The 23,533-nt window shown below is 39.5% G+C and overlaps 3 protein-coding genes across 3 annotated transcripts; 1 reads left to right on the top strand and 2 right to left on the bottom strand.

The window, feature by feature from the left end:
* Positions 1-3,338: 3,338 nt before the first annotated feature.
* LOC115629872 (probable G-protein coupled receptor Mth-like 1) lies at positions 3,339-9,214 on the bottom strand. The gene is made up of 2 exons (XM_030526467.1): positions 6,448-9,214; positions 3,339-5,744 (listed from the first exon to the last, which is right to left on the bottom strand). Exon 1 carries the CDS (start codon positions 8,600-8,602, stop codon positions 6,449-6,451), a length of 2,154 nt encoding a protein of 717 aa, XP_030382327.1. The 5' UTR covers positions 8,603-9,214; the 3' UTR covers positions 3,339-5,744; position 6,448.
* A 601-nt stretch (positions 9,215-9,815) lies between these two features.
* On the top strand, positions 9,816-11,093 carry LOC115629875. The gene is made up of 3 exons (XM_030526473.1): positions 9,816-10,011; positions 10,063-10,459; positions 10,522-11,093. The coding sequence occupies exons 1-3, from the start codon at positions 9,882-9,884 to the stop codon at positions 10,583-10,585; spliced, it is 591 nt and encodes a 196-aa protein (XP_030382333.1). The 5' UTR covers positions 9,816-9,881; the 3' UTR covers positions 10,586-11,093.
* Positions 11,094-18,273: 7,180 nt separating this feature from the next.
* On the bottom strand, positions 18,274-23,253 carry LOC115629847. Its single transcript, XM_030526427.1, has 5 exons — positions 23,132-23,253; positions 20,586-23,072; positions 19,919-20,436; positions 18,864-19,769; positions 18,274-18,791 (listed from the first exon to the last, which is right to left on the bottom strand). The coding sequence occupies exons 1-5, from the start codon at positions 23,145-23,147 to the stop codon at positions 18,630-18,632; spliced, it is 4,089 nt and encodes a 1,362-aa protein (XP_030382287.1). The 5' UTR covers positions 23,148-23,253; the 3' UTR covers positions 18,274-18,629.
* Between the last annotated feature and the right edge of the window lie 280 nt (positions 23,254-23,533).

Genomic DNA, 23,533 nt, shown 5'->3' with positions numbered 1-23,533 from the left:
TTGTGCGAGTGTATATGTAACACATAGAAGAAGGCGTGGCAGACACCACAAAGTATATATTTTATTGATCAGGATGTCAAGCCGAGTCGATAAAGCCATGTCCGTCTGACTGCTTGAACGCAAAGATCCCAGAAAGTTTAAGAGCTAGAATAACCAATCTTGGTATACAGATTCTCCTACGCCCGAGAAAGGGCAAGTTTTTTCATTTTTCCCGATTTTGATGTAAATGTATGTATGCATGTTTGGAATATTTTATATTTAATTTAATTAATTAATTAAATTTTTTTACTAATTTTTTTTTTTGTGGGGTGGTACAGGGTATTTAAGAGTTGAGCCTGCTCGACTTTAGCATTCCTTTCTTGTTTAACATATTCTATTATCGAACCTTTTTGTTGATGTTCTTGGATGTTAGTTTCGAAAAAAATGTTGTTGTCACATAGTTTGATCTATGCACAATCAAATGGAAGATCAATCAAAAAGATAATGGTTCATATGACGAAAATATAAGCAAAAGAAGTAATGCCTATAAGTTGTCAAAAGTATTTACACACATTTTATTTGCGTCAAAAGTAATTACACAAAACTTAACTTGAGTTATTTATATTGATATGTTATATTTTTATAGCCTGTTCTCAAAGGGTAAAAGGCTATATAGTACTAGTTTTGTGCGAATGTATGTAACACACAGAAGAAGGCGTATTGATCAGGATGGCAAGACAAGTCGATATAGCCATGTCCGTCCGTCCGACTGTCTATATGAGCGCAAGAATCTCAGGAAGTACCAGAGCTAGAATAACCAAACTTGGTATCGAGATTCGTCTACGTCCCAGGCAGGTCAAGTTTATTTTTTTATTCTGATACAGCCCCCACTTCGTAATTCTTGGAATTTTGAAATCAATGTCTATGTGCAAAGCTTATGTGTCCGTGTGCCAAGTTTCATCACGATGGGTCAATTCTGAAGAAAGTTATAGCCATAAGTAAAATCGCTGCCCATGTACCTCTGTCAGCAGCTGTTGTTGTTGTTGCTGCTTTGGTTTAAATTTGTGCTGCATACATACACGCATATAAACACATTTTTACACTCTGTACATGAAATGTACAGAAGTATACAAGTATTAGGTTTGCGGGAGCTGAAAAATGTAACAGGCAGAAGGAGGCGTGGCAGACCCCATAAAGTATATATATTCTTGATCAGCATGACGAGACGAGTCGATCTAGCCCTGTCTGTCCGTCCGTATGAACACCTGGATCTCAGAGACTATAAGAGATAGAGACACCAAATTTTGCACAAAGATGCCTTATGTGTGTGTTCTATACGAGTTTGATTTATTTTTTTGATTTTCCCCCCACTTCCCCCCTATGGGGGTTTTTCCCGATTTTCCATTCGTATAATCGCCTATATCTCGGAGACTATTAGACCTAGGAACACCAGATGCCTTATGTGAATACGCAGAAAATGTGTATTTTGGAATTTCCCTCTCTCCCCCGCAAATCGCGATTTTTTTTAAAAATTTAAAAAATACCCCCAGTTAGTTATTATGTGTCCGTATACCATGTTTCACTATGATAGACCGATTTAACAAGAAGTTATAGCCATAAATAAATTTGCTGCTGCAGCGCTGCTCAAGCGCTGCCCGCGGCTGTTGTTGATGTTGCTGTTTGGTTGACTGCTAACATGTTTACACAGACACGAATAGATGCGCATAGGCATACGTACACTCACACAGACGCAATTGCTATGTAAATGTGCAATTTTAAACCCTTTACGTGAGTTCGAATACCGAGAGAGGTAAAATTGATCCAATTTTTTTTTATTTTCTTAATTTTTTATTTTCTATAATTATTGTAAACATATGTACAGAGTATTTCAAAGTCGGGACACCCGACTTTAGCTTTTTACTTGTTTTAAATCTTTTTTTTTAATTTTCCTTTTTTGTGGAGAGTACAGGCTACAGTACGGGCTTGCTCGACTGTAGCGTTCTCTCTTGTTTATTAATTTTTTATGCCAGGCGTATTAAATTATAGTGCCTTCTATCAGAACCAAACCACCAAATACACAGTAAACATACATCCCTAAAACATAACAGCGCTATATCCAAAGCTTTTAAGTTGGCGTACATGCATATATATTTTTTTCCAAATAAGCCCTGGAACTGAAATGGACTCACCTGTCCATAACACATTGTGCCACATTGTTCCAAAGCAAATGACAGACGTTTTGCTTGATTTGTTGGGGTAATATCGACTATTTGCGTACAATTTACGTATTAATAATAACTTCTTTCAACCTGCAACGCAGTGTAGCATCACCAACTTTTTTTTTCCAATTAATAAAACCCTGTACCCAAAGGGTGAAAGGGTATACTAGTTTTGTGCGAATGAATGTAATAGGCAGGCTCCTCCTGCGCTACATACCGACATAAAAGATGGCGCACCCTGTATAAAAGCAAGGATTTCAGAAAGTATAAGAGCTAGAAAAAATAAATGTGCTATCTAGATTCTCCTAAATCAGAGAGAGGTCGAGTTTCTATTTTTTTCTGATGCACCCGCCACTCACCCGCTATTAATGATTTGCTATAATTCCCGTTATTCTTTGAATTTTGAACTAAAATTAAATAATCCGCAATTACATCCCGTTAGTGATTATACATATGTCCGTATGCAAAGTTTCAGTAGGTCAATTAAAAAGAAAGTTATAGCCATAAATATAATCTCTGCCCGCAGCTGTTGGTGTTGCTGCTTCGACTTATTTCTCTAATGCATATAAACATGCATAGATACGATCCTGATGTAAATGCATGATGTTGAAGCTGTACATAAACATATGTCATTTATGTATGTATGTATTGAATATGTTTTATTTAATTAAATTAATACATTTTAAATTTTCCCTTTATGTACCCTGTACGGGAAACCCGACTTGAGCTTCTCCACTTGTTTTCTATTTCGTTTAATAAACTTATGGACATCGTTAATAGGCGTAAAATAATATGATAATGGGTGAAAATAATATGTCAAATCACTAATAGCGGGGGAGTGGGGATGTACTTCCGAGATCGATGCGTACAAGTTCAGAAAAAGTATTGTAATACCTTGGTGCACTAGAAACATAGATTTAGTTTTTGTTTTATTGTGTACTGACACCATGAGCTGGATATTCACCCATGATGTATACGATAAATACAACACGTATATATGTATAACTTCATATTTATTTAAATGTATTTAAGTTAGTCACATATCAATAATTATCTGACAATAAATAAATGTATACCATCTTTAAAATATCTAATATAATAATACAAAGATACGGCCGTTTCTTTATTTTGGGCCGTTGGACTTAAGTTATCTAAATGGGCTAAAATTGTTACATAAATAACACTTAGGGCCAATAAGCAGTTTTATTTTAAAGAAAACTGGTTTATGGTTATATATGTAATAAGACTTGCAAATGGTGCATATTCGTTGTTCCGATATTCGAGTAGTTGTTTTCATGGTAAAAAAAAAATATTAAGCTTTCAGTTGTTCAGTTTAACGTGATCGTTAATAAACTGATACGTATAGTATTTACAATCATTTGTTTGTTTTTAGTATCAAAAATAGCCGTACATTTTAGGTATGCATATGTATGTATGTATATAATATACATACATTATACATATGTAGATATAAGATATTCGTTGCAGTTTAGCCGCATTGCCTCAGTCAGTACAAAATTTTGTTGCTTATATTAGAAGATTTCGTTAGTTTCATATATGTATATGTAAATGTTTTATATACAAAATTGCACACACACAAATATATACATTTAACAAAAAGAAAAAAGGCGAACTCCTGGTCTGAACACTTTGGAAGTAAATATGGACATACACTATGTACATACTATGTACACATACATATTATGAGCAAGTACTATATGTGTCATTGGTTATGTACCAATGTATGTGTATATGTAAAGTTATGTGTGTACTAAAAAATAATTAGACATATGCTTATATTTGTATTGGTATTAAACATACATACACACTTTGAGTGCGCACAATTAAATAATTTGTCAAATAAATTAAGAAATAATAATTGTTCTGTTCTAAGTTTCTGCGTTTTTTTAAATTTAAGCAAATTATATGGAAACAAATACATATTGTCAAATAGTAACGACGGTTGAAGATAGCATAACACTTGAAACGGCACATTGACTCCTAGTCTAGCAACGCCAATTTGATTAGTTAACGGTATTGGCCGTCATTTGCATGTTGGTGAGGGACGGCCTCTTAATAGCTTTTACTCGTGTTGAAATACGAATGTTTGTACATGCACATGTAAATACATACATATGTATGAGATCAACCTTGATGAGTCTGTTGCGTTGAACTTTGAAGTGAGTCAATCATAGCATGTCTGTTTATACATACGTGCATACATATGTATGTCTATAAATATGTATGAATCTGTTTCATTTATGGTAAACAATTAGCTAGCTTCCTTCTTTTGTTTAACTAAATTGCGTTTTTTTAGCAATTGAAACCACATACATACATATGTATATATGTATGTACGTATATATGTAATTTTTTAAAAATTTATGTTTGTATGTACTTTAGCGCAAACGTGAAAAAATAAATAAAGGCTGTTAAAAACTGGAAAAATTATTTAAATTCGACATAAAAGTATTTATGTACATAACTTACATACATATGTATGTATGTACATACAAGCGATTACGAACGTTTGAATGTAATGTTAAAAATGAGTGCAACAGGAGCCACGTAATTTAAATGTTAAATATTTGTGTGTTGTGTTTGTGCTTTTGCATTTGCTTTCGGAGCTTTTGTTGTTGTGTTGCTTCATCACACTTGACTTTTAAAGTTGAGCACTAAAATACTTTCAAAAAAATTAAGAGAAAAAATGGAATAACAATAAATTCCTTGATGCTGCTGCTGCTCATTATACATAAACATACAGACACACACCCAATGACCGGTCCACCAAAATAGCTGCCAACGCAAGTTGTTAATTCGCTTTGTGAAATCCGCGAACAATAATTACGTTTTGTGGTGACAATTTTTAGGCACTTTTGAAGCACACTTTACAATTTCAAAACGTCTTTCAAGCATTTCCATGTTGTTGATTAAGTTAATGCCACGGTGTACGGTACATACATATGTATGTATGCACGTACATAGATACATATGTATGTGTGTATGCACACACAATTCAATCTGAATGTAACCTGTTGCTCAGACGTGTCTATTATACCGTTTACATGGTTGACAAGCATTGGTTGTATTATGTACATACATATATATACATACATGTGTAGTTTAAAATACATACATTTCTTTTCTGTAGCGTTTGTTTATGCTCAAGTTAAATGCTAATTGTTCTCCGTTGTAGTTGCACCGTATGTACATACTTATGTATAAATGAAAGCATGTACATACATCAACACAGTGTAGCTGATTTCAAAATCGTTCACATATTTACATATGTATGTATGTACATATATACAGACATACATATGTGTGTATATTTACAGCAACAATACGCTTACAAAAGCTGATCGATGCGCCGTTTACTTGGTTGGTCAATGCGCGTGCTTGAATGCCGTTGTTGTTGTGTTTTTCGTTGTTTTTGGCTGATATTGCGCAATTTTGCCTTCCTGCCTTTGTTAGTTCCACGCCGTAACCGTCAATATGTATCTGAGCTTGGGATTAACTTTAATTTCGCATTTTCGCTCGTCGCAGCTGCAAAAAATAAAAAGGGCACATAAATATCGCAATACGCCGTACGATCGCATATTACAAGCACTTGCTAATTCTTGTATGGCTATTTGTAAATCTAACGAAAATGTCCAAAAAGCAGCAAAAACCTACGACCAGCGTATTTCATGGAAACTCAACAACAACCTTACCCACACTCAAATATACATACATACATGCACATTCCCATTCTCATTCTTACCGACATCAATGGTCATGGCAACATTTTCATTTTATGACATTCTCATGTATTTAGCGCGAAATCGTAAACTTGGCGCATGTTTTAAAGTAATTAAATTTTTTAAAATAGTGAATAGTACCATAATCTGTGCTACCAGCAAGGAACGCATTGATCAATGTACGGGTATAGTGTATTGAATTTTTTTTAACACAGGGTATAAAGAGTAAGATCGTACCAGCAATAAGTCCGACAAGTGCATGAATAATAATACCATTTGCAGGGGTATAATAATTACTTTGCTTAGGCTATACATACTTGCCTAAATTAATTAATAAATTATTTAACGTCTCTTGAGGAATATACTCCTTAAATAATTGGAAATGGTGGGAGATGCAGAGAGATAAAAAGGCATTCAGAGAGAATTTGACGGTGTTATCTTGAAGTAGGTTAATTTAGTGGCTTTTTTCTAGTTTTTGTTGGCGTTTTGTTATTTTATCACTTATTTACCTTAACAAATGGTTTCCATGGGAATCTTTGCTGTCGTTATCATCGCGCTATCGGTTAGCGCAGCGGCGCTATCACCACTGCCATTAGCGCTGCTGTCAACCCCGGTGTTATCGACAGAGCTGCCAAAGTCGCCGCTCACGCACACCCCTTTATTAGAGGAGCTGTTTGGAGGACTACTGGAACTCGTGCACTGTGTACTAGTTATATTCATGGACGTGTTCTGCGTGAACTCCGTGCCACAGCCTGCCATAGAAGGCAGGCCCTGTGAACTGCTAGAATGTTGAACGCCATTTGTTGTGTTGGTTATATCATGACGCAGACGTGGGCAACAGATACGCTTGCAGGCAGTCCAAACCTGTGGCTGGCAGCCAACAACTATAAAGATGAAGACACCCTGCAGCGCATTTATTAGATCTGTTAGCAGCCACGCCTCATGGGGCCCGCCCACAATCCAGGATATGATGTCCGCTATCCAGGTGACACCCATAACCACCACCAGCTTAAGGCACACCTTGCCTAGAGCCGACTTTTCGGTTGAAGACTTGACGTCGTCACGCTTCCAAAGGCCGCAGGTCAGCTGGTGAGTGGTCGATATGAAGAGGGCAATGTTGGCGCAGAGCAACAGCCCTATGGGGCCATAGAAGTAGGCGAAGATAGCGAGCGTGCGATTGTCAAACCAGCAGTAGGGCTGAGCGAATCCCGGCCTTAACAGTGTTGTATCCGGTAGTTGGTCCACGCATGCTGCAATCGTGCAGATGAGCAATGGAACGCCCCAGGCGTATGCCGAGTAAAGCCTTAGACGTAGTGCCTCCTGGTTTCGTTCCAGTGAGCTGGGTCGAAAGTCGCGAAAGGTCCACCAGATGTTAAAGCACATGGTGTTCAACCAAAAGAAAGCGCTTAGAAAGAAAAACTGCATACCGACGGCAACTAGAAGGCACCATCCGGATCCCGATACAAGTGCTGTATGCAGTTGCTCGATAGCCAGCAACACCTCGCCAACCAGCAGACAAAAAACATAGTAAATCTGGCAGCGCCAGTGTAGCGCATGGTGTACTGCGGGCATCATATAGCCGGCAGCTAGTGTTGCCGCCAAAAACACTACTGAGATGAGTATGCCCACGTTGAGCACAGCTTTCTGCAGGCGGGCACCTGACGTCTGGCCGTCACTGTCCACCTCCAAGTTGATGGCAGGAGAGAAGTGCTGCGTGCAAGCTATGATCTTTACCTCGCCGTCGCGCTGAGTATGCTCCAGGCAGTACTGTGACGCGCTCAGATTCTTGTGAGTGAGATGCAGTTCTCCACTACTACGATTCAGCTGCGCCTCTTGCCAGTCGCCAGCAATGACGTAACTGGCGTTATAGGCTTCTTTACTGCACTCCGGCAAACCGTACAATGTTTGATAAGCACCAGCCTCTAGCTGCGGAGTTAGTGTCAGCTGGCCATTGCCCTTCGCCGCGATGCTGCACGTTTTGGTGACTGAGTCATAATTGCGATTTTTACCGCAACACTTGTATAGACGTAAAGGAGCTGTCACATTTCCCACTCCCTCCCTTTCCCGCTGCTTTTGATCTGGTGTTGAGGCAACGGATCGCGTAAAGCACACAAGTGCCACCTGTCGGTCCACGCAGTAGCTAAGCGGTTTGATGAGCACAGCACGCTCTCGCACATATAGCGATCCATTACCAAAGATCACAAGTTTGGCCTGTCGGTCCTGAAACAGCTCCAAATCTTGATCCCGGCAGCTACTTAGGTCTTGCCCTTGTTCCTCATCTTGCTGTTGCCGCTGTTGTGGTATGCTGGGGCGCATATTGGGCGAGAACTCCATAAAGGAAGGATGGCCACCCACAGGATTGAAGTAAGCATGCCTTTGTATTAAATAGACGAGTGGCACCCAGTGTTCTGAAGACCCCGCAATGCAGGTCCGCGTCGTCGCATTTAAATACTCGCCGAAGTGGCAGCATTTGTTCAGCTTTACAGATGGGCGCTGGGGGCGTCCCGATGATGTAGGATACGTTAACATCGGGCCAGGTGTAGAGCTTGCGGCAAACACAACATCATCAAACTCTATCGAGTGTGTCAATTGGGTTTTTATTAGAATAAAGATAAGCAGCAGGCTAATTAGCAAGTGCTTTTTACAATGCTTAATAGCTGCCATCAGTTTTAAAGTTATTATTCTCCTTGTCGACGATGAATCTTCCACTTCAGCAGTTTACTTGGTGTATATATATTTATTTATGTGTGTTTTGCTTGCTGCTGTGTCTGCAAAAATGCTTGTGGTTTCTGCTTCTGCGTTCGTCGTAGTTTTTTTTGTCGTTGCATTTACTTGTGGTCGCTGGTCTGAACTCACGTATTATCATTGTTAGGTATAAAGAAATCCATCATTGTGAAAAAAATGCTTAACATAAATATTATTATTGCCCTACTATTTTGCATTGTTTGCGTTTCTTTTTTGACTTCTTTTATTCTGAGCACTCGCGCATATTGTCAAGTACGCATGATTTTCAGGTACTTTGCTTTCGTCTGCGCGTTGCTGATCGTTCTTATATTCAGCAGAAAAAAACGAATTCCGACTTTTCTTCTAATTTGGGTTTCCATGCCATTGGACGCCACATTTTCATTTTATTATTATAAATGTAAGCATATTCATTTCCACTCGCGTTTCAAGAAATATTGTGTAAGCTCTAGTAAACGAAAAGCCAAACGCACCTCGTTGTCGAGAAAAAATATACAAATTCAAAGATCGTTCACACGACTTGCACGATACGACGGCCGAATACGAGTTGTCTGCGCTCGATGCCTTTTCACACACTAAGGTAGGTAAGAAGTATCGCTAAGTCGCAAGTCACGGCTAAACAATACTTGTAAAATAAAATGTCGCAGTAAAAAGCATTTTCTCTGATCGTAGAAGCTTTTTATTTTAAAAGCCATCGATCTTTAATCATTGGAAGGAATTGGACCATTGTGAAAAATACCTGATAAAAGAACAAACATTTTTCAAATTTTGAATGTAGTACTTTTCACTAAAATATTTAAAAATACTATTTTCAACAAAATTAATTTATACTCATTTGTAACGTACAGTACAGTGCTACCAACTCGAATCTAAATTTAATTATAAAACTAAAAACAGTTTTTCGGATAGAAAACTTTAAGATCGGAACAGGCACGCACTCAAGCTCTAAATATAAATAAATTGCTGATTATTAACAAATTTAAAAAACACCTTGCTTATCCACCTTTTTCATATTTAGGAATGTGAGTGCAAGCTAATGACGCTATCGATATATCAACCAGAACCATGATATTAAGACAAATTTAAAACCATCGATACTATCGACAGTGCCATCGATATTTTGCCACCTCTACTGGCGCAATGCTGGTGGACTTCTTTTCTTTCTGGGTAAATTTTTTCTTTGCTTCAAAGACTTACAATCATGGAACGGAATCCACTTAAAAGAATGCGCTCTGATGATAATGGCAGTAACCACTCCACTCAAACTAAAGTTTGGGTAAACCAGAAAATGGCCGACTTAAACGATGATGAGAAAATGAAAGCAGTACATGGTACGTAAAAAACCCAAATTTTTGTCGACTCATTGCAAACTTTTATTTCAGAAAAAACCAACGAGTTGCTTTTTAAGGCTGCTAATGGTAAAAGTACTGAGAAACATAGTGTCGAAAATGCTGTGCCTGTGGCCAATAACACTGCAGCCAGTTATGGTGGTGCCACCTCCACATCCACAACCTCCACTACAACAACAACCGTGGCGACTGCGACAAATGTGTCCCTTTGTGATCAATATCAATTGATGGGTGACGGAACCATATTGGTCCGCGACTTGAATCAAGATGCGGTAAATCCTAATCTCGAACGCCGAAGCTCTCGTTGCTGCCAGCATAGCACTTTCATCCATGACATTTGCGTCAATTGCACTATGGACTTATGTGAAGAGTGCGGTTACTCTTGCGTTGAGTGCACTGCATTTATTTGCCGCGCTTGTGTCACATTATTGTAAGTGGTGAATTTTTGTTTATGTAATGATGCGTATTTAATTATTTGTACACATATTACAGCGGCAATCGTCCCTCTGAGGCCGAGGATCCCTTATGCGAGCGTTGTCAAATGTATTGCGCTTAGAAGGTGCGTAAAGCTGTGGGTTGCGGGCAACTCATCGCTTCATACATTTAGCTGTTCTAGTACAAATCATTCTCAAATGCCGACAGAAAACTCAAACTGAAATTTGGAAATGTACACGCACATAAATTAAAAAAAAAAAAAAAAAAAAAACTGTACAAGCGGTCAAACACACATACGTACAAATACATGAACTGACACACATACCTTATACCAATCAGCAAATTCATACACACATCAAAGATGTATGTATATAATTTCTATTCCTTCACATATGTATATTAAAGACTATTAATGAAATTAATAGTATGTAATAACAGAACTGAAATCGTACGCTTTCATACAAATTATTTCAAAGAAGTCTATACATACAGCTTGCATACACCAAATACACCTACTTCATACACATGTAGAATATAAATACATACTCGTTGACATACTTATGTATGTATGTAATGATGAAGACTGTTTATCAAGAAATTGATAGTAACACAATAAATACAAAAATCTATGTCTCTATATACATATATAACACAGTTTATGCTGACTGACTGACGATAAGAGCTAGGAAGCTGCAATTTGGACCCAAGTATCACAGTGTAGGTGCGCACTAAGAAACTGTTTTGATAAATTAGAGCTCCAAAGCGGGGAAAACGAGCTCATCAAAGTTGGTATCCAGATTCTGCTATGCCCGAGAAAGGACGAGTTTATTTTATTTTTTGGAATTTCGCCCCCCTTCCCCTGCTAGAGAATTTCGTCAATAGCGTCCACATTTCAAATGCTACCTAAACCAAACTTTGCACATATCATTTATATATAATTATCTACTGTTCTTTTATCCAATCCGGTCAATTTTAAGAAAAGTTATTAACGAAACAAATTCTCTCCAGTACAAGCCCCTCAAACTGCAGCAACAAGTTCGCTCTTCTTCCTCTTTTTGCTTCTGCTATGGGCGCATATACCTCAGTGTCGGAAATTTACCTGGGTACAGGGTATTTCACTGTCGGGCTTGCTCGACTGTAACGTTCCCTCTTGTTATATATAATGTCACTGATATAAATGGATTGCTTCTCCACCTCAGGCCATACTTGAGCACCACTGAATTCACCTATAAGTCACAACGAGACGGTCATATTCGCATTATGGTGAAGAAAATTGAAAAATACAGGGATCTAGCCAAATTGCTTAAGATCGATAACATAGACTACCATACATTTCAGCTTAATCATAAACAGACATTTAGAGTTGTATTCAAGAACATTCACCACACAGCAAAAACGGAATCAATTAAGTACACAATATTAGAAGCCGCATTACCAAGGAACCACTGCCAATGTTTTTCATAGACCTAAGGCCACTAAAGAACAGCACTGAGATCTACAATATAAAACACATTAACAATGCCATTGTTACAATTGAACCACCAAGGAAAGTGAATGATATGGTGCAATGCTACCGATGCGAAGAGTTCGGGCACACTAAATCATATTGCAACAAAAGAGTCAAGTGTGTTAAATGTGCTGAGAATCACCCGAGTGTCAACTGTCCTAAAGAAAAGAATGATCCAGCAACTTGTGCCAACTGCCACGAGAATCATGCTGCCAGCTACAAAGGCTGAAGAGTTTACCAAGGCATTACCAGAAATATGCCCAGTGCACCCATTAGAAAACCAGTGACAACTGCTACGCATGATAGACTGAGATCAACGTCAAATATTTCAACAAAACCAAGCTATGAAAATACGTACTCAAATCAAGCAAGTTACACACAAGTACTACGAGGTGAGACTGTAACACAAGAAAAATCAGCCCTAAACAGAATTGAACAATTACTAGTAAAACAGTCAGAGTTAACAACCAACTTACGCAACATGATAATGTGCTAGTAAACAAATTATGCAAGTATACCTTCATATACCAATATGGAACGCCAATGGTCTTTCCAGCCACCGAAATGAAATAACAATATTTATTAAAACCAACAGCATTGACATATTACTTATTTCGGAAACACACTTTACCAAGAAAGACTATATAGCAATTAACGGGTACGACATCATAAATGCCTATCAACCATCTGGCAGAGCACAAGGTGGAAGTGCAGGTATTGTGAAGAAGACTTTGAAATACAAGACAGTGTCAACACAAACAATTTGCAAGTTGCAGCGGTCCAAATAAAATGTGAACATTTAGACATATCTGTTGATGCAGTGTACCTTCCACCAAGATATCCTTGTAAACTGACGACTTTAATTCTCTCTTCCAAAAACTTGGCAGACGCTTTATAGCTGATGGCGACCATAACGCCAAGCACCCATGGTGGGGATCAAGGCTTGTACATCCAAACTGACCCGCGTAAAAAGCTCCGGAAAATATGACAATCAACGCGAAGTCCAAAAGAAAACTTAACAAGGCTGCAAAAGACTTAAGCACCAAACTATGGGAAATCAAAAACGAAGCAACAGCAGAATACTTAAGAAACCTTGATCCATATATCAGTGACCTCAATTATAGCCTTTGGTGAGCAACAAAATATCTAAAGAGACCAACCAGGAGAACTACCACATTTGTAGACAGCAGGGGACAGCACTGCAGAAGCAATTCTGAAAAGGCTGAGGCGTTTGCAGAACATTTAAGCTCGGTTTTCAAGCCAAATCTGGAAAATGATCCTGCCACAGAAGTTGAGGTGCAAAACGACAAACGACTTTGTCAGAAGTTGAAGAAGAGATAAAGAAGCTAAATAAGACTAAATCCCCAGGATATGACAAAATTTGTGGAAATACAATTTAAAATCTCCCGCCAAAATGCATCAGATTGTTAACATACATATACAATGCTATGCTCAGACTAGAATACTTCCCTAGTCAGTGGAAATGCGCGAAAGTAATAATGATTTCCAATCCCAACAAACCGGAAAGCTGCATATCGTCGTACCGTCACATCAGTTTACTGGTGGCATTCTCTAAAGTATTTGATCGTATACTTTTAAGAAGAATGCATACATATACAATGCTATGCTCAGACTAGAATACTTCCCTAGTCAGTGGAAATGCGCGAAAGTAATAATGATTTCCAATCCCAACAAACCGGAAAGCTGCATATCGTCGTACCGTCACATCAGTTTACTGGTGGCATTCTCTAAAGTATTTGATCGTATACTTTTAAGAAGAATGCTACCTGTACTGGACGAACTTAATATCATACCCGAACACCAGTTTGGGTTTAGAAGAGGACACGGAACGATTGAACAATGCCATTGCATTACGAATGCAATTGTAAATGCGCTTGTATTCCTAGATGTAAAACAAGCGTTTGACAATGTTTGGCATGCAGGTCTTTTATATAAAATTAAGAAATGGCTACCCGCACCATACTTCCTGATTTTGAACTCATACCTGAAAAATAGGTTATTTTATGTCCAAGAACATGACGATTCGGCCAGTAGCATTGCTACCAGCAAGGACCCACATATTGCCTCCAGCCTAGTCCAAGAAGAACTTGATATAATTGATGTCTGGCTGAAAATGTGGAGAATAGCTGTTAACGCCCAGAAGTCAGTGCAAGTCACATTCGCACTGAGACCAGGAGATTGTCCCCCAGTGACACTAAATGACTCTCCAATTCCAGTTAACGACACGGTGAAATACGTAGGAGTACATCTGGATACTTGGAAGAAACACAATAAAGCAAAGCAAAAACAGCTAAAGGCAAAGTCAAAAAAAAAAATGTACTGGCTCTTAGGACCACGCTCATAGCATCTTCAGAACAAAGTAAGGCTTTGGCAAGGCAATTCTAAAGCCAGTATGGACTTATGCGCTGCAGCTGTGGGGAACAGCTAGCAATTCAAACATTTAAATTCTCCACCGATATCAGTCTATGACCCTCTGCACCATAACAGGTGCTTCCAGGTTTATGACATACACAGGGATCTTAAAATACCAATGGTCAGAGATGTGATAAAATCAAATGCTGAGAAGTACATAAATAGGCTACATTACCATGACAACACATTAGCACTAGGTCTATTATACAACTCTCTTTGTCTCTGTACATGAAATGTACAAAAGTATATATTAGGTTTGCGCGAGCTGAAAAATGTAACAGGCAGAAAGAGGCGTGGCAGACCCCACAAAGTATATACATATATTCTTGATCAGCATGACAAGACGAGTCGATCTAGACCTGTCTGTCTGTCTGTCCGCCCGTCTGTCCGTATGAACACCTAGATATCAGAGACTATAAGAGCTAGAGACACCAAATTTTGCACAAAGATGGCCTATGTGTGTACGCTGTGCAAGTTTGTTTTATTTTTTTTATTTTCCCCCCTTCGGGGGTTTTCCATATTTTCCATTCGTATAATCGCTTATATCTCGGAGACTATAAGACCTAGGGACACCAAATTTTAGTCCCAGATGCCTAATGTGAATACGCAGAAAATGTGAAAGCTGCAATTGCAATCACTAACTGGTCAGATTTTCCGGATTTCAATGAAAAATTCCAAGAAATACGAGAAACAAACGTGCACAGCGTACACATATAAATAAATAAATATCTCAACACCTTATTTGGTATAACTGTAAAAAAACAGCAACAATTCTAACAGTACATTAAACATAGTTACTTTCAGTCGCAAACAACACTGGACGATTTATTTTTGGGTTGTCAAATTTGACTTTAATTATTAAAATGCCAATTGTAGGTAAACGGTATAATACATTAGACAATTTTCAATGCAATTTCAAAGATTAAACATGGTGGATTGCAGAAATATATACATTCCGTTAATTATATATTTCCTCTTCAAAATACAACCCAAAGTTGTTTTCCGTCCCAGGTGGACGATTTAAAATTTTGACATCTGTACATATATCTAGCCCTGTCTATGCCGTATGAACTCCTGGATCTCAGAGACTATAAAAGCTATATACACCAAACTTTACTATAATAATGCCTTATCTGCAATTTTTTTTTTATTTTGCCCCCACTTTTCCCCATGTGGGATTTCCCGATATTCGATTCGTATAATCACCCATATCTCGAAGACTTAAGACCTAGAGACACCATTTTAGTCAAAGATGCCTACATGTGAATAAGCAGAAAATATGCTTTTTCGAATTTCTCTCCCTGCCCCCTCCTTCCACAAAATCACTGATTTTTCATAACTCTCGTATTTCTTGGAATTTTTCATTAAAATTCGGAAAATTCCACCATTTAGTTAATATGTGTCCGTATGCCAGTTTCATAATGGTAGGCCGATTTAACAGGAAGTTATAGTCATGTCATCTTTGCCCAAGCACTGCTCGAAGCTGTTGTCCATGTTACTGCTTTGCACACGAGACATACACAGACACACACAAACACGCTTAATTATTATACATATACATAAATATGTACAGTAAAGTCGGGACACCCGACTTTAGCTTCTCCACTTGTTTTCAACTAGCTTAAGCTGCCATATTGGTAGCAGAATACTAGTTTAATAAATTGTATATACATTTTTTTTATGTATGCAAGTATGTATTTGTATATACACATATTATGTACATCGCCAAAGAGTACGTTAATATACATAAACATATAAAACAATTTGCAAAGTAATTTCAAATCTTAAACATACAGGATCGCAAAAGTATTAAGATCTTTTAACTACATATCTATTTGATCTTAAAAATATAATGCAAAATTGCTTCTCCTTACATTTGGACGATTTAAAATGTATGTGCAGTCAACGCAAAGCCCAAATGATAAGCGGACGCAATTTGGACACAAGTTTCCTGGTAAAGTGTAGGTGACTTTAACTTTAAACTGTACATGTACATGATGTACATGAAATGTACAAAAGTATATATTAGGTTTGCGCGAGCTGAAAAATGTAACAGGCAGAAAGAGGCGTGGCAGACCCCACAAAGTATATACATATATTCTTGATCAGCATGACAAGACGAGTCGATCTAGACCTGTCTGTCTGTCTGTCCGCCCGTCTGTCCGTATGAACACCTAGATATCAGAGACTATAAGAGCTAGAGACACCAAATTTTGCACAAAGATGGCCTATGTGTGTACGCTGTGCAAGTTTGTTTTATTTTTTTTATTTTCCCCCCTTCGGGGGTTTTCCATATTTTCCATTCGTATAATCGCTTATATCTCGGAGACTATAAGACCTAGGGACACCAAATTTTAGTCCCAGATGCCTAATGTGAATACGCAGAAAATGTGAAAGCTGCAATTGCAATCACTAACTGGTCAGATTTTCCGGATTTCAATGAAAAATTCCAAGAAATACGAGAAACAAACGTGCACAGCGTACACATATAAATAAATAAATATCTCAACACCTTATTTGGTATAACTGTAAAAAAACAGCAACAATTCTAACAGTACATTAAACATAGTTACTTTCAGTCGCAAACAACACTGGACGATTTATTTTTGGGTTGTCAAATTTGACTTTAATTATTAAAATGCCAATTGTAGGTAAACGGTATAATACATTAGACAATTTTCAATGCAATTTCAAAGATTAAACATGGTGGATTGCAGAAATATATACATTCCGTTAATTATATATTTCCTCTTCAAAATACAACCCAAAGTTGTTTTCCGTCCCAGGTGGACGATTTAAAATTTTGACATCTGTACATATATCTAGCCCTGTCTATGCCGTATGAACTCCTGGATCTCAGAGACTATAAAAGCTATATACACCAAACTTTACTATAATAATGCCTTATCTGCAATTTTTTTTTTATTTTGCCCCCACTTTTCCCCATGTGGGATTTCCCGATATTCGATTCGTATAATCACCCATATCTCGAAGACTTAAGACCTAGAGACACCATTTTAGTCAAAGATGCCTACATGTGAATAAGCAGAAAATATGCTTTTTCGAATTTCTCTCCCTGCCCCCTCCTTCCACAAAATCACTGATTTTTCATAACTCTCGTATTTCTTGGAATTTTTCATTAAAATTCGGAAAATTCCACCATTTAGTTAATATGTGTCCGTATGCCAGTTTCATAATGGTAGGCCGATTTAACAGGAAGTTATAGTCATGTCATCTTTGCCCAAGCACTGCTCGAAGCTGTTGTCCATGTTACTGCTTTGCACACGAGACATACACAGACACACACAAACACGCTTAATTATTATACATATACATAAATATGTACAGTAAAGTCGGGACACCCGACTTTAGCTTCTCCACTTGTTTTCAACTAGCTTAAGCTGCCATATTGGTAGCAGAATACTAGTTTAATAAATTGTATATACATTTTTTTTATGTATGCAAGTATGTATTTGTATATACACATATTATGTACATCGCCAAAGAGTACGTTAATATACATAAACATATAAAACAATTTGCAAAGTAATTTCAAATCTTAAACATACAGGATCGCAAAAGTATTAAGATCTTTTAACTACATATCTATTTGATCTTAAAAATATAATGCAAAATTGCTTCTCCTTACATTTGGACGATTTAAAATGTATGTGCAGTCAACGCAAAGCCCAAATGATAAGCGGACGCAATTTGGACACAAGTTTCCTGGTAAAGTGTAGGTGACTTTAACTTTAAACTCGGCTTATTTATGTTTATGTGAAATGTTTATCAAAGCATAGAGGAAATAATTAAAATAATGTAGGTACATACACATACAAATTGTGTATAAGTTCACCAAATATCTTTGCTAAATTTTAGTGCTTTTAATCATAGTACATAAATATCCATATATATTATGTATGTATACGTATGATCATACTTGTGATATGCCCTAGCTCTCGGTTGTTCCTTTAGCTATTGGTTGTTCCTTTAGAAATTTTATAGTGTCGGAAGAGAAATAGCATATTGTAAAAAAAATTATAATTGTGAGAAAAAACACTTAACCCATCAAAGATGGGCAAGATCTGCTAGCACTATACATAAAAATGAAATTGTGTGATTGTCCTTTAAAGATTCCGCATTCGTTACTGGAATAGAAAATGCTTTTAGGCAGGTGAATGTTGATAAAACCAATAAGAAACATGAATTAATGGCCAGGTCTTGCTCACACTTTCCCCTTGAATCTGTGATACTTTTCGTGCTCTTTGATTAAACTCTGATACATGCGTCTACCAGCTTCGCTACTAGCGCGCAAAACGAAGTGTCCAGACCGATGGTCACAAAGACTAATCAGTTGGTGGCAAATGTGAACAACTTGCATCTTGATCTGCAATTTGAAATAACAATTAGTATTCAATGGTAGGATGGAATACACCCAAGAGCATAACTGCTAACACACCTTTTCGAAGACAGTAGTAGGTTGTTCGCTGCCCACCATTTGTTTAATAGTGAAAATCAGCAAGAACGGTGCCACACGCTTCACGGCCAATGCTTGCATGCTGACCACGCTAGCTATGAAAGTGGCCAACTTTAGACCGAGCTCGGCGAGGCAATCTACTTCCGACTCACTGATTGCCTGAGTGCGCCCGGACTTGTAGCACACAATGGACTGCAGCAGATCCTGGTAGATCATCGTCAGTTGTGGCACGCGATCTGCCATAATGGGACTCCGTTGGCGCAGCAGCGTCGTGCAGTTATCTGTGATTGCCGTATGCAGCTCTACAAAGTGTTCCCAGCAACCCCCGGCACTAATGTGTCGTTTAATGTCCACGTTCAGCACGGTCGTAAGCATGCAGTCGAGGGTGTCGCCGCTTAGCGGAATAGTACGATTACCAGCGAGAGCCCGCTGTGCCTCTAGCAAGCAGACCAATTGACTGCAGTGAGTGGGGGAGCTGCCGGGTGGCAAGCGCAGAACAACATTACCACTAATCAGCTCGAAGTACTCATTCAGAATCGCACCTTTGATACTGCTTAACGCGCACTTGGCGAAAAGTGACAGTAATGTAAGGACATTCCGTAGGCATGTATGCTGCTCCGGAGGCACCGGCTGAGGTAGTTCATCGATTTGGATTGCGAGGCCCCGCAGAAGCAGAAGAAAGTCCTCATTGGTCTTGTAGCCAATGATGAGCTTGATGGCTGGCTCAATAGATTTAATGGGCATTTCACCGGACTCTATGTCCGCACACAGCTGCTGCCAATATGTGTTGAGCACGAACTCAATCTCGTCCTGGTCGAGGTGGAGCTGTTGACGATGTGTCAGTGCCACGTTCAGCAGGCGTATAGCATGCGGATTCCGATAGTTAAGCTGATCGAACAAAAAGGAAATGAGTACAATTAGAGCAAATATTTCTATAATACTACAGTAGTGTTCAACCTGTGCTGAACCAAATATGAGAGTTACTCATGGAGTTGCCATTCTCGAAATTTTCTAAATAAAGACATTTTTATACGTACAGAATGTCCTATGTATATCTTGCAAACGCGCCGAAAACTTTCGTCGATGGGCACTGCATTCGCTTCTTGCTTCTCGGCGCGATTGATGACGGTGCTTACGTAAATGGCATAGCCACCGAGGGTCGCCTGGACGAACTCTTTGTAGTATGATGGATCCTTACTTATGCTTCGAAACTTGTGCGCTAAGAACAAGCCGTAGGTCTCGAGAAAAGGTTGCAGCTGCCGCCTTGCTTGGGCGCCCGACATTGCGGTCAGGGTCTCGATAGCCAAAAGTAGTAGGCTGCACTCCTGTCGCTTCAGTTTGTGAGCAGCTTTCAGACATTGGCACAGATAATCAGCACAGGATGTTAGGAAAATGTCAGTGCCTGGTCCATGGCGGCGGATGGAGCGTACGAAAAGCGTATGGTAGAAGCGCCACCCCGACATTGGCAAGGGGGTCGCAGGTACTAGCTCCAATAGCTCATTAATTTTTGGGAAGAAAAGGCAAATTGCCAGCGGCTGACCAAAATGCATCATATCTAAAAGTGGGAATTGAAATAAGTATCAATTATACAAACGATCATTCAATGGTGTTAATGGTTCGACCCCTGCACTATTTTAATTAATCAAATTTTGACAATTAGCTAATCATTATGGAACATAATACTTAAGTTGGGGGCATACTTACCAATCAGCAACTCGAGAAGTGCGTTTATATGATCATCCTCTTCTTGTGCGTATCTGAGGTCCCGGTATAGGGAGAAAACCAGTAGCCACAGTTTCGACTTTACGTTCCTAGAGAGTTGTGCGATAGGTAGTTCTTTAAGCGAGTGCACTATATCTGCCGTTGGTTGTTTGGGAAAGCGCTTTATTATGGCCCTGTCATGCTGACGTATGGTTGTTGCAAGCTGAACAAGCGCCCCTTCGTTTTGGACATGACGCAGCGTACCAAAAGGCAGCTTTGGTATCAGCGCTTCTGTTACTTTAGCCTCGCGAAGAGTCGTGGCAAAGTGTTCAAGTGATTTCAGCGCCAATAACTCCACGCAATCGGCATCCGCATGCCAAACTGTATATTCACTAACTCTATATTGGTCTTCCTGATTTTGGATGAGCAAATTCTTCTGTTCCCGTGTCAACGAGCTAAGTGACTCAATGGGCATCGCATCCGCGCACAGCGCAGGACGATGTTTGTCGAACAGCCAGCGCGCATTGGCTAGTTGCTGGTCAAGATGTTTTAAACGACGACGGCAGCCCTTACGGCCAAAGTTGTGCACGCGTTGTCGGATCAACGTCCATTCCGACTGTGCCAGAAAGTCGTGCAACTGGTTAGGTCCATTGTATACTCGTGCCAAGCCATCAGGCCAATAGTAGAGCAACATATGTTCAAAACTACTGGCCTGTTCAAGGCACTCGAGAAAAGCGTTCATAGTTCTCCGGTTATGCTCCTGTCGCAGAAGGTGGCGCCCAAATTTCTGCAGCACCTTGCCGGTGTGAAACAATTGCTCCTCCACCGCTGCCTGGTGCGATTCCAGTTGCTCTGCCACGCGTGTGCCTTGAAAGTATTGACAGAGCAATGCTGCATGCAGTTCCATAGAAAAGTCAAGGTTAGATGGCAGCACCACGGCGCAATTTTCGTCTAACAGCTCGGAAAGTGCGTGTAGCAGCGTTTTCCAGATAACAATTGAAGGCTTTGCCATCAGCTGAGTGATCAGATGTGTAAAGGCCACACCAACTGTTGAGGTGGGCCATCTCTGTGACAGGTGTTCGAAAGGATCAGGTAATACCGAGGCCGGAGGTGAAGATTTAAACGAGCCAAAGAGGAGTTTCATGTAAATATTTTCATTTGGGTCCTTTTCGTCATCCAGACATCTGCGCTTTGAGGGGCTTCGACCGGAATTGTCCTCGTCGTCGCGCCTATATGGGCACTTCAGCTCGAATTTGGCCAACCACTCGCGCAGCGTCTTTATCAGATTCATGACAAAGCGTTCGGCGCGGCTCAAGCGCCGAAACATGTCCAATAGGTGGACCAGAAATTCAGCATACAAGATATGCTCATCCGCAGTGTACTTGGGCGTGGTTAGCATCCAGACAGCAATCTGGTACACATGTTGTTCAAGTAGGAGCGGATTGAGTCGCAGTGCCGAGCATAGCAACCGTAGCACGCCGAGCAGGTGATTATGCTTGTGCATGCGCACGTATTGGTAGATCTGCCTCTCTACATAAGCAAGTGCCGTCTCCTTTTTCTCAGTTGCTGATAAAGGTTGCGGTGTCATCGTTGTAGGTAGCGGCTGCATGACGAACTGCAAAGAGATCTCGTGCTTGCGCAGGGCCTCCAATGTATAAGCTGCCTCGGAGAGCACAAGCTCTGGTGCCTGTCGTGATTCACCGAGATGCTGGTCAAACACGCGCTCTAGAACTAATTGAACGTATTTGGGTTCAAAACGGTGATTGTATAGTAGACATTCTAACGCAAGAAATCGCGAATATGGCACCTGAATCTTCAGACGATCGATCAGTGTTGAGTTCGGGCTTCGAATTTTGGATGTCAGTTGTTTTTCCAGCGCAGCAATCTGTTCGAAGCAGCATACTCCGCGTATTCTCAATTGCAAATACAGTTCCACTAGTGGTCGGAGAGCAATCTTATCGTAGCATTTGCGTAATGGCTCAAGGTTCTGGGCGCGCTGCACGTAGTCGCTTAGTTGCTGTAAAAGCGGCAAAGCAAACTCCGACTCAAGCGAGTCAGCCGACGCCGGTACATGGCTGACTAAGTACCGCTCGTAACTCTGGAAAAGCGTGGAGTAGCTTTGCATGAGCAGTTTATAGTCGCTCCGCAGCGTGTCTTGCAGTAATTCGAAGTTAAGCATGTCGCGCAGAAGCTCTGGCCCAGCAGCGCGGGTAGATGGCTGAGCAGTTGTCACCCGAAGCAATACTAATATAAGCGCTGTTTTGCTGGCCGTTGACACGGCGCCTGGTTGTGAACGCAGCCGAAACAGCTGCTGCAACTGTAGCACTGGTAGATTAACGCTGACCGAATTTCTCAGCGCTTCGGTCAGCCATGTGATAATGACTTCATATTTGTTGGGGCAGGCGAAATCAAACGACTGCCACACTTTAATGGCAAAGTTCAGCTTTGAGTCGAAAGGTTTGTTGGGGTTGTCCAGCCATTGCTTAAGTCCTGTGTTAAATACATTGTGATGTACATTCGTGCCAGGAGCTTTGAGCTTGCTTACTTACCATCATCGATGTGCATTTTCGCAATCAACCAAACCGACTTTCACACGTGTTTACGGCGGCGGTTAAACACGCATCCGATGTGTGGCAACGCCGCGAATTTATATCCTATAGTGTTGCATAATGTATATACATATGTTTATAATTTATCGACTACCAAGTGTTTCTTAAAATTAAACAATTTTTTACAATCAATTTTATATACAAACAAATAATTATTATTATTCCACTTACAATTATAAATGGTATGCAGCTTATAGTTTAGGCTATACATAGCAACTGAGCTCTTAAGATTATTATTACTATTTTAACTAGGTTTGTTTACATTGTTTTATATATATTATTATTTCAAAATAATTTTTTCATTTTTCTGTCAGCCAATAGATATTTGTATAAAGATCAAGC

This window comes from Scaptodrosophila lebanonensis, unplaced genomic scaffold, assembly GCF_003285725.1.
Source record: "Scaptodrosophila lebanonensis strain 11010-0011.00,11010-0021.00 unplaced genomic scaffold, SlebRS2 tig00000168-arrow-arrow-pilon, whole genome shotgun sequence".
Classification (NCBI taxonomy): domain Eukaryota; kingdom Metazoa; phylum Arthropoda; class Insecta; order Diptera; family Drosophilidae; genus Scaptodrosophila; species Scaptodrosophila lebanonensis.
Note: the sequence above shows the minus strand (reverse complement) of the source record. Positions and strands in the feature narration are given on the sequence as shown.